Genomic DNA, 17931 nt, shown 5'->3' on the forward strand with positions numbered 1-17931 from the left:
CCACGAAGACTGAAGGAAATGGCTATTTCCCCAGGATCTTTTTCAAAACAGCAGACATCTGATCTAACAGAGTGTCCCTCTCTGAGAACTAAACACCAGTTAGAACCAGGTGCCTGTCCATATGAGGCACCATAGCACAATCCAGCAATTTAAACACTAGTACTGACTCCAAGAACATCAGAGGGTAATCGTACCCAGAAAATTTACATTTGTTTTCTACCATTTTCCACAATGGTTACTGGGATTGTAGTTTTCTGTCTGAATTTTTTTTCTTAGCTTCAAAACTTCACCTTAGACAACCATCCTCTGCTATCATATTCTTCCCCAGAAAGCTAGTTGGTGAAGGATAGAACTGGCACCATTCTTTACACACTTTTATATTTATTTACAGTTATACATTACAAGCATACATCTCCTAACCAAACAACCACAGTTTCAGTCCGTGTCTAATTATAGGGATTCAGTTGAATCCAAGTTAATGCTCACTACCTGCATACAATTAAACAAAACTAATATACAATTTACATTATGCACTCCTGTAACTCAGGTGGTCCCTAGTAGGAGCGTGAGATTAGGAAAGGTCTATAGAGAATGGCGTATTTGGGAAGGGAAGAGGAAAGATGTCAACTAAACTGCTCATGCAGTGACTAATGTGGTAGTTAAAAGATAACATAGTTTACAAGACTTGCATGGCTGTCTCTTGCAGCCATCAACAGGTTCTTCTTTGCCCTCTCTTCAAGCTGCTGCTGCTCTTCTGGCTGATCCTCCTGCTGCCCTTGATGTCCGGATCTCCATGATAAGGTCTCTTTGTAATGCGAACGTGCAACAGGAAGTGCATAAGATTGCAATTGGAGGCAATCCAGAAGGGGCAGCCATGATTCTAAAGACCGTAGCTAAGCACTCCCAGATAGATCCACGCACCTAAAGTGCTTCTTTAACATGTCAATGGAAGCTCTATGATGATGCAGAAGTTACTTGGACTATTTGCACTGATACTCAGCTCAAATTCTGGGAAACTGTGTTGTCAGCAGCCATGACTGCAGAGAATAGTCTTGGTCCCTCGGGAGGCACCCGAGACTTCCCGTCTAGAACAAAATAGTGCTGAGACACTTAGTTTCCTTAAATAGTTGCATCATGGCAACCGTCGGGAAAGCAAGCATTTACGTCTATGATATAGTGTTACTAGTTGCAACCAAACTGGACATTGAGAAAGTGAAATCCTTTCTTGTTGATAGGATTGAACAAAGAAACACGAATGACCACATGGGTATATCCTAGGACCATGGGAAATCTGTCACTCTCTAAAATTGCAGTATCCTGCCATGACACTTCTGGTTGTCCAGAGGGACGTGGATAAAATGGCTTTCTCTAGCAAAAAATGCAGCTGTGACTTATTTTATACACATGTACATAGCTGATTGAATGTCCCAAATGGCAGCCTGGAATGACCAGTAGCATAAATGTTATACAGGCGAGAAAATGACGAGTCCAATAGACATGATAGTGACAGCCAATAGAACATTTCACACTATCACATCATTACCAACTATTTGAATGTACCTGCCCACTTTAGTACTGGTGCCCTTTCTCATTTCCTCCTTCCACCTGCCCAAGTCCAATCTAAAAATCCAGCGCCAGTTTGCTCACAAGAAATTTCTTTGCTACTTTAAGACAGGATAAAAATAAATGTGTTAATGACTCTACGTATATAGAAATTTCATGCAGTGTGCTAATATTGCATAGTGTGATTTCACCTCATGAGTTCTCTTTGTATTCTCATTAAAATGTAAAGAATTGCAGAGACTCCCGAAATAATACTGTTTTCAAATGCTCACACCTGTGGTCTTCACTGTACAATGCCTTAAACAATTAAAGCTCTAAAGTAAAAAGGTGATTCTGAGAACCCTTGATGCCAGGGAGAGCAGAACAGAGATAGGGCTACAACACACTCTTGTCTAGATTCTCCTATCTATACTCTTGTCAAGCACAGCTCTGTATTAGGAGAAAAGCAAAATACTGCGGATGCTGGAAATCTGAAATAAAAATAAGAAACGCTGGAAATACTCAGCAGGTCTGGCAGCATCCACACATGCTGCCAGACCTGCTGAGTATTTCCAGAGTTTCTTGTTTTTATTTCTGTATTAGAAGCGTAGAATTGCAGAATTATCCTTAAAGTGTCATTTCTAAATTTGGCAGTGTTATGCATTTTTCACAACCACCAGTTGATACAGATGCAGTATGCCTAAAGTAAATTTCATACAATTGACAGCACATCAACTTGGGCAGTGCTATTTCTTCAACTGGAGCTCTGTGTGTAACCATTTGTTTCATTGTTACAAATCTTTTTTTATGTCTTTAAATCTGGAAAGATATTTTATTCACATATTTGCTTTCTGTCTCTGTCACCTTCTGTAAACTACTTACCACATCCCCCGTGTGTCCTTGACACTTACACAGCAATTTTCCACTGTCTGTTGACCAAATAAGCACTAAGCAATCCCCTCCTCCACTCACCACATACCGACCGTCAAACTGACAGCAGTTCACCACTGTGGAGAGGAAAATGCACACAAACTGTAAACAGATATATTCTCTGTAAAAATTCTAATACATTGCATACTTCATCCTTCATTTTTTTTAAACTTTAATTTTCAAGCTTCTACTTTAGAAAAGTAGTATGAATTAGATTATCAGTGGACTGAACGATACAAACAATTTGCACTCATAATATTGGATAAAATACACTCTTTCCATTCATGTCAATTCTCCAAGGTTTCTGCCAATTTTCTGCCAGCGGACCGCACATCACGGAATCGCGGCGGTTCATTTAAATAGCCAGGGCGGACCACCTGCCCTGATGACGTGGAGGGGGTGGGCGGTCCGTCCCCGGCAATGGCATCAGCTGCCTTTGCGCAGGCACTGATGCCATTTGTAAAGGGCTTTGAGCCCTACAATGCAATTTAAATATTTAAAGAGAAAGTAATGTTAAAAAATAAAGTTAGAAGATCCTGACCCTCTCCCCCCACCCCCACAATAACCACAAAATTAATTACTTGCCCTCTCCCCTGTGCACCTGACCTTCTCCCCCAAAGTTCATAAACTTTAAACTTAACCCCTTCCCACCATCCCCTACACCAATTAAATGAGTCTGATGATGCTCCCACCCCACCCGCACTGAAGAACTTACCTGCTCCTCCCTCCCCACCAGTGTTCTGCCTCGGATCCCCAGAGAGGGATCCGAAGACGCAGGAGTGCCGGCCACCAGCACCAATATCGCTCCAGGATGGACGGCGGGAGTGTAAGTTTCATTAATTCCTTTATTTAAATTTATTTGCATATGTTAATGGTGCTCCTGTCACTGAGCGGTGGGGAGTGCTGCCATGAGGCCTTGCCACTACCAGCAACATCAGGCCGGGTTTTCACGGTGTCGACGCCCATGGTGGGCCTCTGCCAGAGGCATTTTCCGGCCCCCGCCGCCATGGGTTCTGTAAAATTCAGCCCCATGTCTCTTAGAGTCATAGAGAGATACAGCACTGAAACAGGCCCTTTGGCCCACCGAGTCTGTGCTGACCATCAACCACCCATTTATACTAATCCTACATTAATCCCACACTCCCTACCACATCCCCTCCTACATTAATCCCATATTCCCTACCACCTACCTACACTAGGGGCAATTTACAATGGCCAATTTACCTACCAACCTGCAAGTCTTTGGCGGTGGGAGGAAACCAGAGCACCCGGCAGAAACCCACACGGTCACAGGGAGAACTTGCAAACTCCACACAGGCAGTACCCAGAACCGAACCCAGGTCGCTGGAGCTGTGAGACTGCGGTGCTAACCACTGCGCCACTGTACCGCCCTGTCTCTTAAGATGAGCTGCCAATTAAATATGCATATCATCAAATACTACAAGATGCTTCTATTTTAACTGAATGACTTGGCTCCTACATTGATTTCCTGATTTAGATAATATGTGGCTACGCCTCAAAATAAGTTGGCCAGCTTTCCGTGAGTGAGTCTCCTTTTTAACATCATGACAAAAGCAAAGAAACCAATACCATAGTAAATTCAAGTTTATTGATTGGCACTGTGAAACTAAACTTGCTTAACCTAATTTCTTACAAACTAACACATTACATTGCCATTTTTAAACCAACAATTGAGGGGGAAAATGCTTCATGTGATAAAAATTATAGGGTCTTTTCTGTCTTCATTCTTCTTCTTCTTCTTTGGCCTCCTTGTCTCGAGAGACAATGGGTAAGCGCCTAGAGGTGGTCAGTGGTGTCAGTCGCTGTGAGGCAACTATGGAGTGACCTCTCCATGGCGCATGCCTGGGCGAATGTATGGAGGTTGAGAGTTGCCCAAGCGTCAAAACCCCCCTCTCGGCCTTTCTGGTGGGGTCCAAAGGAGTGCAGAGCACGACGTTTGGCACCGGTATGGCTGCAGGAACTGCCGGAAACATGCCAAAGGTGACACATGACCGCCTACGGGGTTCCACTCCGGATTTTCTGTTAGGGTTTACTCCCTTAGCCGTGGTCTCTCCCGAGACGCCCACAAGGCAGCTGTTCATTTGACAAATAAAACAAGTTAGGGTTATACCCTCATAACCAAAAAATACTTGCTGCAGTCAGGTACAGGCCTGAAAAAAGCAGCATCTAAATGGTGTTAATTTGGAAATCTCTGCCATATCACAGAGACACAGCTGTAACAAGACATGTTTTCTGCAATGTTTTAAATCAGCAAATGGAAGTATGCTGACACTATTACATTGTTTAAAGTGGGATTATCAGTGTATCAATCCCATATGTTGTCACACACCACCTAGAGGTTTGTTTATTAAATGCATTACTGATGTATATATACTATTCAGAAATAATATTTTATATGTGTACATAAAACATATTGCTACAACAATGCTGACATTAAACGTCACTATATATTTCAGTCAAATTCAAAATTTGAAACCAACATCCTACAGTACCCACAGGCATATAATTGCAAACTACGGGCAGAATTTTCAACTGATGGTCTCTGCTGAAATGGTGGGACCTGTAGTGGATTGGGAACCTGTTGACAGCTTCAGCGGGTTTTGCCATGGCTCTTTAACTGAGCCACAACATTAGCATCCTGCCTCTGGGTTTCCCGGCCAATCAGAGAGGGCATGTGGGATAATGTGTTGATTCTGTCAAAAGAAGGATTTCTAATTAAAGGGAGCCTGGCATAGGTCAGAATGGATCAACTGGGCATGGGTCAGAATGGCTGAACTGTTCTCCTTCCAGAGACAGTGCACCAAGAGGATCAAGGACCTCAGGAGGGGGAAAGGTGAATGGCAATACACTTGCAACTGCCAAATCCCACACTCTGACTTTCCAACACTCCTCTGAAAAACACACCCTGCAGTTCCACTCATTCCTCTCTCTCCAGGCATCTCCTCACATCCCCATGTGGACAGCCTTCTCTCACCTATGCCTCACAGTAACCCTCTGGTAGAAGGTCTTGTTCCAGGAGATTGCAAATATCAACAATGACTTGCCCCGAAAGCTGGAGCCTCCTGAGGCACTAGTGCTCACACATGTAGAGAGACCTGATCATCTGCCTGTAGACGCTGGGCTGGATTTTTTAAGCTTGCTGCCGAGGAGCGGCGCACGCACAAGAAGTGCACCGTGGAGCCGCCACGATATTTCGAGCGGCGGCTCATTAACATAGCGAGGGTGGAACAACCGCCTCCGATGACATAGAGGAGGCGGGCGCTCCGTCCCCAGAAACGATGTCCAACGCCACCGCGCAGGCGCAGGCGCCATTTTTAAAGAGCTTCAAGTTCTTTAGTGAGATTTAAATTTTTTAAGGACCCATTGTTGAAAAAATAAAATTAAACTTTCAATTGCACTTTGAAACCCCTCTCCCACTCCCCCAATGAGTAATCAATATGTAAATTGCCCTCTCACCGCCAAAAAACATTTTTTGTGATCCTGAACTTTCGCCCTGAACTTCATAAACTTTGACAGTTTTCCCCGCTCCCCCCTCCCGGCCTGAAAACTTCACTCCACCCCCCCTCCCCACCGGTGTTATGCCTCAGATCTCTGAGTTTTGGCATCTGGCCGGAATATCAGCATGGGACAGCCATCAGGATGAGGTAAGTGATTATTCATTCATTAACATTTATTTGACTATTTAAATTAAGGTTCTGTCGCTAAGTGGCGAGGGGGGGGGACACCACAAGGCCTCGCCGCTGCCAGTAAAATGGGGCAGCGCCTTTCCGGCATCAAGACCCATGACGGGCCTCGCCCGGAGGTATTTTCCGGGCCCCCCCAGCACGACCCCCGACGTCGGGGGGCTGGTAAAATTCAGCCCCCTGTGTTGGAGGTCTCGACTCCTTGGAGTTGGATCTCTGTGTTCATCCCTTCTGCCCTGCGAAGCAGCATGTAACGGCTGCTGCTGGTGCTGCTGTTGCCGTTGGTGTTAGTGTTGCTGCCCCTCCTGTTCCTCATCAAAGATGCAAGGTAGAGCTGCACAAGCTGCTCCCATGCCGTGGTGAAGGCTGATAGCAGGGAAGTGCAGCTGAAGGTGAGTGAAGTGCAAGACAGGTGAACGGACTTCCAAGAAAAGCACACTCTGAGAAAAAGTGCTGTGAGCACCAGCGCCTCACCTGGGCATGGTTGGAGCTCTTCACTTTTCAAAGGATTCCCAGCCTGACAGTTGTTGTCATCGCACCCGCTGTGCACTCGCCCTGGCAAGTTGCTCACAGCTTGGGAAATAGGCCTGCTGGCTGTTAAAGCCAGAATGGTTGATTAAAACAGCAGTAATGATCTATTTGAATATTTTAATTATTTATTCGACAGCTCCAAGGGGGTTCCCCGCTCACCTGCCTGGGTGAAACCCGATACTGGGTTGGGCGGGTTGATATTGTGATCCCAACCAGACGTTACTTCTAGGGGATTTAACTCCCCGCACACACCCAAACCCGCCTGCCACTTCCTACTAAAATTCTCCCCCCGTGCGTCTGTCCTTGCTGATGTCAATGGGAAAGAGAAATGGAGTTACAGAGAAAATCAAATGGAAAATGAGAATATAATCAATGAATAAGCAATATCCTGTCAGATGCAATAAAATATTCAATGCACAAAGGTCCTGAAATTCTGCAAGCATCCATCATTTTCCCGCCATAACTTCAACAGGAGACTGTAGGAATCTCCTGAGAAATGGCATAACAGACGAAACCTGATATTGATTCTGTTTTTTTGAGGTTTCTAATTGTCTTCTGCCAAATTTACAACTGTAGATTGATGGTAGACCTGCAGAATTTCAGAGCCAAATCTCACAAATTCTGGTGCTGATTTTCCTCTGTTCTGTTTCCAGGAACACTTAGTTCATGGATGCAAAGCTGAGGAAAAATGGGTATAGATATATTATTCCAGATCTCCACCCACTTTTCATTGCTGTTATACTTGCAGGATTTCCCTTGAGGGTAGGCTCATGCTTGCACCTAAAACAGGCACAAGCAACCAATCATTCTTTTTCTTGAGCTTCAGCTTTGCAGAAGCTTAAGCAGGGCAACTCAGTAATTAGGGGACTTAGTCCTTGTGCCCACGCTCCCTCAGATTGCAGAATCGTAGAGGGGCAGGCAGGGCTTGGAGGGCACAAACAGATAAATGGCCTTTTAAATGCAATTACAACAAAGAATTGTCAAAACTGGAGGTCTTCTGGCTAACCCACTTGGATAGTAGCCAGAAGGCCCCACAGCCAATGACCATTACTGCTGATGCACATCTCTCAGGCTTGAGGCAAGAGCTGCATTTCCTCCCTCATTTCTGAGTGCAGGCACTGGTCAAGGGACAGGTTTGCACCAGGGAATTTGGGACCTCGGGTAATGATTTGTGCCCAGAAATACAGCAGGTTCAGACTAGGTCAGGTAGAAAGCATTTTGGGTTCAGAGGGAGCAAAATAGGCCTCAGATGTACGATTAAAAGATAATCTTGAAAACATATATTGCAACCTTTTACAAACATTTTCTTCTTGTGTTTCTTTCAGGGTAATTACCTTCTGTATGACCTTTTAGTACAGCTGTACATACTCCTCTTTGTATATTCCACATTCTTACTGTGTGGTCCCAGGATGTGCTAGCAACTAGATGCTTTTTCATAGCCAAGTACTGTTCAGTAAACAAATGGTTAGTACCATCTGAAGCAAATATAAACAATCATGTGCAATTTAAACATATTTCAACACGTACAGTCATTTGAAAGCATTACAAACATCATGTAAATTTTTAGTTTGATTTTAAATATATAGATAACTTAAAAGAAATTCAATTAGTGTGACTATGTAATGATGATTATGAGATCTCCACACAAGAGATAAATAATACACTTGTTTTTTTCCTACGACAAACATTAAAACTAATCATCACCATTATTCATCTTTTAAGAACACAAATGTTACAAAGATTTATTGACTTTACTGCATTTTTACTTATTTTGTGAATATTATTGTTTAAATAATGAGTGCTGAAGACAACAGTGGGATAACTGGTTTGGAGGAATTTCTGAATGAATATCCACAAGTGTTGATTCAATGAGGGACGCTTACAGAGTGAATGAGTGTCCCACTGAACTGGGTACCTAATTCATAAGGCACTAACTCCAGAAAAATATTTTTCAAAATATTTTGGGGCCTCAAAGTGTCACTATATAATATATAGTGATCTTTTTACACTGGTCAATTTTAGCAATTTTAGCATATAAATTGATCACACTAAAATCAGCCATTTTTCTCATCTGTTCACTCTTTCAGCACTGCTTATCTGTATCAAATAGATGTTGCTCAGATTTCCTACTCTGGCCTTTGGAGGTTTGATCATCCAAACTGTCAACTTTGAAGGGGGCAGTTCTACCCATGATCAGTTGCTTATCATGCGCAGCTTCTATTAAATGCCGCTAAAGCAACCAGTGATGTTAAAATGTCACAAGATTCTTTTCCCCCTTCAGATCATTACACTCCCTGCCCTCATGGAAAACAAGCATGGAGCAAATTTAAATTATAATGAGCTAATCTTGCAGAATGTGGTGAGATCAGCTCCCCTCTCTACTTGTGAAGGATCTCAGGAGTGCAGCAATCTTAGTTCCATAGTTTAAATGACATGATCATTACATGGATTAGGTTAATAATTATGGCTAAGGGTTTCCAATCTTAATGCCAACGTTAGACCACTTAATTTAATGGATTTACAGCTCCAAAACTGTAAGGTTCAGTAACTCCTCCAAACCCCAGAGATGTGATCACTTAAACAGAAAGATGTAAAAAATGATATAATTTGACAACAGTTTGACTTTTTTGGTGTACAATAGGGATATTCATGGTTACATCATTGTTTAAAGAATCTTTAACAGAAAGACTGCCAATTTTTTCTCCTATATCAATAGACAAAAGAGGCAATTTTCTAACTTTGTACTGCCAATGGGGAGCCTTGCCCACTGGGATGCACAATGGAAATTCAGACATATGCAGAGGGTTCCCAAAGCTAGAAATTTATCTAATGTGACTCGCTGATAATAACACAGTATTTGAAAGAAAAAGTGGTATATGCAGCACTGAGACCTTTTTGTTAAATAATTACTGGATCTCCTAAATTGAATGTAAAGGTGAGAAGTAGAAGTTAACTACTTAGATGGTAACATTACCTGGATCTCATCTTCATGACCTCGTAGAATTTTCCTACACCGGCCATCCTGAATTGACCAAACTCGAAGAGTTCTGATTTATAAGAGCAGATGGAATAAACGAGCATTGATTTACAGAAAAGTCATAAAATTACTAACATCAGACAAATATTTCTTGCCAAAATTCAGTCATGATAAATAGCCTTTTCCCCCTTTAGATCATTACACTCCCTGCCCTCATGGAAAACAAGCATGGAGCAAATTTAAATTATAATGAGCTAATCTTGCAGAATGTGGTAAGATCAGCTCCCCTCTCTACTTGTGAAGGATCTCAGGAGTGCAGCAATCTTAGTTCCATAGTTTAAATGACATGATCACTACATGGATTAGGTTAATAATCTACATATGTTTTAAAAAATATGTAGATTTTTTAAATAATTATAGAGAAATTTGACATTCCATAAATTTAAAATTAGCTTTTCAGAGCCGGTGAGTGTGTATGGTAGTAAGTATAATGTTATTACACTGTTAAAACCTCAGTTACACCTCGTTCAACAAGGTGTAACTTTTTCAAAGGTTTATACAGCGAAACTAATATTGTACAAGTGGAGGTTTTCATCAAATCATGATTGCACTGGAGATTGCAGTCTATGGGAACCTATGTCTATGGAGGAGTGTAAAGTCAATGACAGCAACTTCGGAATTTCCATGTTATTCTGCGCAGACTCCCAAAGTTACTGCTAATTTCAGTGGAATTACAACAGTGAACACTGACAGTTTCACAGCAAAATCCAGGCCAATGATCAAGTGCCAATGTTCTGTGCCATGGAGTGATAGATTGTGGGTTCGTGTCTGATTCGTGACACAGCAAGTTCCTGATCTCAATAATGTCACCTTGTAGGAGATATCGAGAAGAGGTCAAGCACTTCTCTACAGAGGAAGATGGAAAAATGGAAGTTTAGTAAATCTGAGGCATTCTCTAGCTCCACCATAGTAGTCAGTAACAGAATGGTTTTGTTGATAATGTGGGAGCAGCTCTCCAACCTGTACTCTCAGACCAGTGCATGGCATGAAGAAAAAACATAAAACATTACATTTTTATCCCAACATCAATTATTGACAAATCTTTCAACACAGGGAGGAATTTTATGCTCTCCATCGTGGCGGGTTTGGAAGTGGGGAGAGCATGTAATCGGGTGGGATGGTGGTCGAAATTAAGTCTGGGGCAGAAAGGCCTGTGAACGGCCTTCCCACCCCAACACCAATTGACGCCCTTAACTGGGCAATTAATGCCCGATTAAGGGCCTCATCCCACCGCAGCTGCAATTAGCCCAGCATCAAGTAGTCCTGTCGGCGCACAGGGAGCACAACAAGAAAAACCGTGCAGGTTGCTCCCTCGTTAAAAGGCACTTAGTGCCTGAACAAGGGACCTAGCATCGGGAAAGGGGGAGCCTGCTGAGAGCCACCTGCCTACCCTTGCAGTAGACCCCCCACTACACCCCCGCGAGCCACCTCTCGCCCTGACCTACCTGTGGCCTAGGTCCAGTGCTGCTCCTAGGCCTCAGGTGGGTGCTCCACAGGCCACTGCCTCTGCAGTGGTGCTGATCAGTTAAAGAGCTGCCGGTCTTAGAGGTCGGGACTTCTGTTGCTGGGGTCCTTGATGCCATGGAAGGCGCAATGCTGCCCAGTTAACTGCCTAATTGGCACTTGATTCGGCAGGCCTCCCATAGAAGGGACGACGCGGGATTCTCGCTGGCGCTTTTGCCGGAGCTCAAGGCCCCTGTCACCCGGATAAAATCCCAGCCAATATTTTTGTATTAAAAATATTAAATTATTGAACTATCACTTCAAAAGTGAATGTGCTACCTCTAGAATTTGTTTTACCTATCTGAGCTGGCACTGACCACCTGTGTTCCATCAAAACAGAGGTGATCAATTCCTGAGTTGTGGCCCATCAGTGCTCGCAGACAAGTACCAGTTTCCGTTTGGAAAATACGAATCAAGCTGTCAGCACAACCTGTTATTATAACTTCATTCTGAAAATCAGAGATATTTACTTTAGTTTCTTACATTATTAATAATTACAGCATTCAGACTCAAAATCGGTTGCATCATATGTTTTTTAAACACATTTTAAGGATGGAATATTTATCCAGTTTTGGCAGTGACACCCAGTGTCATTATCAAGCACTCTGGGTCATGTATACATAATAGAAAAGCTACAATAAAACTTGTTACACTTTGTCCTATCAACTTATCTTAATCCCAAACTCAGAAATTTACCATGTGAATTTTTCCATTTTAGGCACCCTGTTGCTACATCTTAAAGTGATTACGAATTTATATGGAATTATCAGCAGCTTTGTGTTGTGTAGGGACAGACAGCATATATAATCACTTCATGTAGAACCCAAATGACTGATGGATTTTCCAATTTTTCATCAATTTGGGCTCAAACCCAGACACCATAAAGCAACAGACCATTATGGGCGGCGCAGTGGTTAGCACCGCAGTCTCACAGCTCCAGCAACCCGGGTTCAATTCTGGGTACTGCTTGTGTGGAGTTTGCAAATTCTCCCTGTGTCTGCATGGGTTTCCTCCGGGTGCTCCGGTTTCCTCCCACAAGCCAAAGACTTGCAGGTTGATAGGTAAATTGGCCATTAGCAATTGCCCCTAGTATAGGTAGGTGGTAGGGAAATATAGGGACAGGTGGGGAAGTGGTAGGAATATGGAATTAGTATAGGATTAATATAAAATGGGTGGTTGATGGTCGGCACAGACTCGGTGGGCCGAAGGGCCTGTTTCAGTGCTGTATCTCTAAACTAAACTAAACCATTTGCCAGGTTACAGTGACGCCCAGTCCCATCAATCATGTTTTTGAAAATGTGGTAATTTCTATAACACCATTGTTAAATCATAAGTTAGCTAGCAACTTGGAGTGAGGAATATTTACCCTGTGAATTGTGAATTGCCATAGTTGCTGCCCATTTGCACCACTCAGCCATTAGCTTCTCAAAAATATTTTGCACTTAACCTCCTTGTGATTTTCATGAAGTTGCTGCATTTGCACATTAGTTGGCTATTAAACTCAACACAGAAAGTTAAGTCTTGTAATTTAATAATGTAAGTACTTTTTCAACAGTGTGATAATTGTTAATGACTGCCAATCAACCTCTCTTGTCCAGAAACTAAACAATTAAAAGTGTAGAGTCTCATTCCTTCAGGTTGTGTGAATTGTTATAGGAAATTTTAAAAATGTCAAATTTTATATTTAATTTTCTTTCTTTTGACTCTTTTCTCTCTCCCTCTTAATCCAATCTTTCTTCCTTGCCTTTATTTATCCTTCTGTATCTGATCTAACATTGAATTCACCCACTTTAATTTTCTCAGTACTTCCTCTGTTTATTTCTCAATCCTTTAATCTCATTGGTTAAGGAGATTCACTGTTTGTCCCATTGTTCGCCAAGATCCCAGATGCCCTGTTGCCCGCACTGTGCAATTATCAGCTCACATTTCCAGCAACTTTGTGGGCAAAAATTGTTGAAAACCTAAATGCACATGAATGTCTAACTGATGGGGCAGTCTGTGAGATGTCCATTCTGCAAATTCTGACCCACTGAATTCAATTTAAGACACGCTATGGTGAAATTTGAGCAACTATTTCACCATTAGACTAGCAACTAATGTTGCTAGTCGAATACAATAATCATTACCTTGAACAAGTCAGGCTTCAGTGCCATTACCCTGAAATTCAATCTGTATTTTTAGTTGCCAGATTCTGGGGGTTGAATTTTCAGATTCACCCAAATGCAGGGCATCATTGTTTGCACCTTTGTGGCCAGCAAGGCACCCAGCTCTTCACGCAGCCCCTAAACTCCGTGAATGGATTCTAGGCGACAAGGGATATCCATTTTGGCAGGCAGGGGAAGGAAATATCAGTGCCAGCCAGCATGCCGGTTTCCAGACACCATTCCCAAAGCTGGCCTGAGATCCCACCCGATCCATTAACAGCACCAATTAACATTGTTAGAAAGTTCATTGTGAGCTCATTAAGAGGCATGGGCTGCACTCACTGTCTGGGGCAGATCAGGTGAATGAAGGCGGACACACAGCAGGGAGCCAATCATAGCCGCCCAAGAGAATTAGGTGAGCCCCATGAAAAAATGAATGGCGCAGAGGGGAACTCGGCCATGGCACACAGTTGCCCTCGGGTCAGCGGAGTTTGCAGGGAGAGTGGGCAGTAGGGGGTCATCACCCTCCTGGCATCGCAGGGGCATAAGAGGAGGAAGCAAGGCTGCCAAATACAAAGTCACCTGAGCACCAGGAAGGTAGCAGCTGGCAATGGGCGCACAACTCTCAGATTTTGAGTCCAGTGGCGATGAGGAGCGACACCCTCCACAGAAAAGCCAGAGCCCTGGGCAGCAGGAGTGCAGAGGAGAGAGACGAGGGGCAGGAAGGCCTCAGAGGCCATACCCTCAGCGTAGCACCTACCGCTGAAGACAAAGCTACCTTGAGATGACTAAGAACCAATGGCGCAGGAGACTGCGACTCTCCAGGCAGATGATCACAGAGATCGCCGAAGACCTCACACCTCACAACATTGCTTGCCATGCCCTGCCAGTAGCTGTCAAAGTCATTGTGGTCTTGAACTTCTTTGCTTCTGGCTCCTTACAAGGATCAGCAGAGGACCTTGGTGGCATCTCGCAAATGGCTGCACAACACTGCATCTTACAGGTCACTGATCTCCTATTTGCGAGAACTGGACAGTACATTCAATTCCAGCCAGAAGTGACCTCAAAGGCACAGAGGGCAGTGGGTTTCGTCTCCATCGCTGGATTCACCCAGATGCAGGGCATCATAGATTTCACTCTTGTGGCCAGCAAGGCACCTAATGACTGGCCAGTCAGATTCATCAACAGGAAGGGCTTCCACTCCCTCAACATTCAGCTGGTCTGCAATCACAACAAGAGCTTCCTCCATGTGTGCATTTGCTTTCCTGGCAGCTGCCATGACTCCTTCATTCTCCCAGCAGCCCAGGCTGCCGCAGTTCTTCACAGCAGCCTCCAAACTCCGTGGATGGATTCTAGGGGACAAGGGATATCCTTTGAAGAGATGAATATACATTCCTCTACGAAAGCCTGATGAGATACAGACAGTATATCCGAAGCCATCTGCTCACTAGGACAACCACTGAGCAGGCCATTGGGCTTCTGAAGAATAAGTTCTTGTGCCTGGACCTGTTAGATGGTGCCCTGAAATATACTCCTGCAAGGGGCTGACTCATTGTGGTGGTCTGCTATGCTCTCGATAACATGGACATCCAGAGAGGTGTGGATCTTGGAACAGGGTGAGATCCTGGAGGGACACAGCTCATCAGAGGAAAAGGAGGAGCAGGACGTGGAAAAGAAGGAGGAAGAGGAGGCGGAGAGGAAAGATGCAAGTGCCCCGGCTGCACAGGGAGTTGGCCTGGCCCGTTGAGGGGCTCGTTAGTCTTGTCAGGGTACCATCAACGTCAGAGGCCATCTGATTCAGGAACATGTCAGCTGAGCCCTTCTGACCCAGGAGGAACAGCATGCTATGTAACACACTCTGAGCTGCCTGTGCTAACACCTCCATTGAAGACGCATGTGAAACATGTAAACTGTTACTGCCAATCAAGGAAGCACATCTGCCCAGAGGTTTCAGCGTCACCATGGATGGACCACGCTCGACTTCATACCCTTTTCTTGATTCACCATTAATAAAAGGAGGCTCGCACGCCTGGCTTCAAGTGTCAATATTTACATGGTGCTCATAAAGGAAAACAGTGCACAGTTACAGGTAGAAGTCACTCCAGTGACCCAAAGTGCTAAGCCCAACACGGTGGCCTTAGCGCTCGGCTACTTCTATGTGGTGCTCCCCTTGTGATCTCGGATAGTGTGGAGGCAGCCTGCTCACTTGTCTCTGCCTACAGCTGAGATGCATGTGGTGGTCATCCCCATTGTGGAGGTGCCTGTGGAGGCACCTCCAGAGGCTGCTGAACCTGCATCATTGCAGGTACAGCCTCCGTCACTGTGCCCTGCTGCACAGATGCTCCCTCCATCAGAGGGGCCAAGGAGGCCAATGATGATGTTGACATCCTGTGAGGGGTTGTACCCTCATCCTCTTCGGTGACTGCCTCAGCCCTTGGATGGTGCTCCAGATGGCTGAAGGGGAGCTGAAACACAAGTCGCATCCCCTCCAGACATCCCTGTGCCATCAGAGCAACTGAAAGGTCAAGGCTACATAGTGTGGAATGCTGCCTGTGAATGTCAGTGTGTAGTTCCTGCATGCAATCTAAGTGCTGCCGCATATGGCTTTCCATGAGGTTGGCTACTCTCTCAATGGAGGAGCTCATGCACGCAAAGCCTTGAACCATGGTGCGCACATGATTTGGATTGACTCCTCCATTATCAGCCCATGAGCCTGCAACTGTCTCAGGGAACTCCAACATGTGGGAGCAAATCTGTTGCTGCTGGTCTAGGTAGAGCCTCCTTTCCTGTGAGGCCTGAGGCCCTGCATCTGTGCCCAGCTAAGCAGGGCTGAGTCTGTCCTCCATCCTCTGAGGGGGACTGCCCACAATTGCCCCTGCCACCTCCTCCTGCACTCTAGTACTGTGCTCATCACCCAGTGCCACCCTATCTAACTGCATGCGAGGATCCATCGAGGTGACTGTATCTGCACTGGTGGACGGGTTGCTTGTAAGGTGTGATGCTGCTTCTTCAAAGATTTGCTGTTGCTACGTTTGGCCCAGTGATGGTGAGGAAGTTGGTCTAATTGCCTCGAATTCTGCACCTGTGGGAGACACAAGAGGTCATAAGAACTTGGAGATCAGAAGCCTCTGTAGTGCTGAGGCTTCCCAATGCAACTCAGTGTTCAGTATTGTTACAGGCAGGTAGAAAGGGTGTGGTAGTTCCCACTGTTCACCTCCCAACTGACAGCAATTGTGTTTTGTTACAAATGGTGAATTAGTCCCTGAGTGTATTTTAGGGTCAAATAAACAGACAAATGACAGGTTTTCTTGTTGGTTAAAAAAAATAACTATTTATTTTTGCACAATTCCCGAAATGGTCACAACCTCACCCACACACACATTCACTCACACACACATACACAATAGATAGATAGAGAGAAAATGGTAGGAGGTAGTTTAAAGTCCAAAGTGAGGTAAGTGTTCATGGTTTACAGTAAACCGGTTGAATCTTCTTAGGATGAAAGACTTTTTAAAGGTACAGGCCTGGGTGTTGGTAGTCTTGAATTTGTTTAGGTGTTGTAGAATTCTAGTGGTTACAACTCAGCACAAAGCTGCTGGTGTGGATGTTGTTACCTTCACAGATGGAGAGTCTTGAAGTTACTTTGTGACAGCTCTGCTGTAGTGGCTGTTGAGTTATTGTTCAGCAGGGTTCTTCTTGCTTGGCTGGATCTCTTTCACAGCCTCTGTCTGGACTGCTTTATGAAGGTGTTGGCTGGATCTCTCCTCTCTCTCCAGAGGGCTATCTTTTTAAGGTGAAAATCCATCACATTAGAATTTCTGTTAGGAGACACATGGCCCGCTCCTCTGGTGTGACCACACAATGAGCCAGGATATGATAACCATGGCTATTGACTGATGTCTGAATGGGGACAATTTTGGTAACACAGTGCTACCTCACACCTATTCATTGTAGTTTGGGTTGTAAGTCAGTATGTCTCCAGAATCCTTTGTTAGTTCATTCGTGTCGCTAAGAGTCATTGATATGCAATACTGCTCCTTTCTAGTTTCTCCCTAGAGCTATTTCAGATGAGGTTTACGAGTTCCATCTTTGTAGACAGGTTTGTTGATTTCTAGTACAGGATGGGGTCACGTGACCTCTACTCCATTTTGACTGTGGTACAGGCGTCCACGTTCTTGTGGTTTTGTTTAACAGTTGACTTTTTAAATTCATAATTCTTCCATTTCATTGTTTATTTCAACACAGCTCCTTTCGTGCATGACAGTATGCTGCCAGATGGGTTGGAATGCAACACCCCACCCTCCTTAATGAACGCATTGCACTCTCCAATCACCAGCTCCATTGTGGATGCCAATTTCACCTTGCCCAATTTCCTCATTGCCTGTATGGCCATTGCCAGCTACTCCTATTCATTAGAAGCTGCATGTCCCAGTGCTGGCAGGGCCTCAGCAGCACTTAGGCTCTGAGGCATTGTGAGGGGTCAATAAATGTCCTGGGCACACATTCCTCCCATATTCAAGAGCTGCCTGCGGCCTCAGGC

The 17931-nt window shown here is 44.4% G+C and overlaps 1 protein-coding gene across 1 annotated transcript in view; it reads right to left on the minus strand.

Annotated features, from left to right (window-relative positions):
• Positions 1-17931, minus strand: part of LOC137373329 (F-box/WD repeat-containing protein 7-like) — a 69103-nt gene that overhangs the window by 22740 nt on the left and 28432 nt on the right. Inside the window, exons 6-9 of the mRNA XM_068038152.1 lie at positions 11545-11696; positions 9682-9754; positions 8042-8153; positions 2425-2549 (exon numbers count right to left, since the gene is read on the minus strand). Of these exons, the coding sequence (XP_067894253.1) occupies positions 2425-2549; positions 8042-8153; positions 9682-9754; positions 11545-11696 (462 nt within the window). The remainder of the gene's footprint in view (positions 1-2424; positions 2550-8041; positions 8154-9681; positions 9755-11544; positions 11697-17931) is intronic.

The sequence above is a fragment of the Heterodontus francisci genome, chromosome 9 (assembly GCF_036365525.1).
Source record: "Heterodontus francisci isolate sHetFra1 chromosome 9, sHetFra1.hap1, whole genome shotgun sequence".
In the NCBI taxonomy this organism is placed as follows: Eukaryota; Metazoa; Chordata; class Chondrichthyes; order Heterodontiformes; family Heterodontidae; genus Heterodontus; species Heterodontus francisci.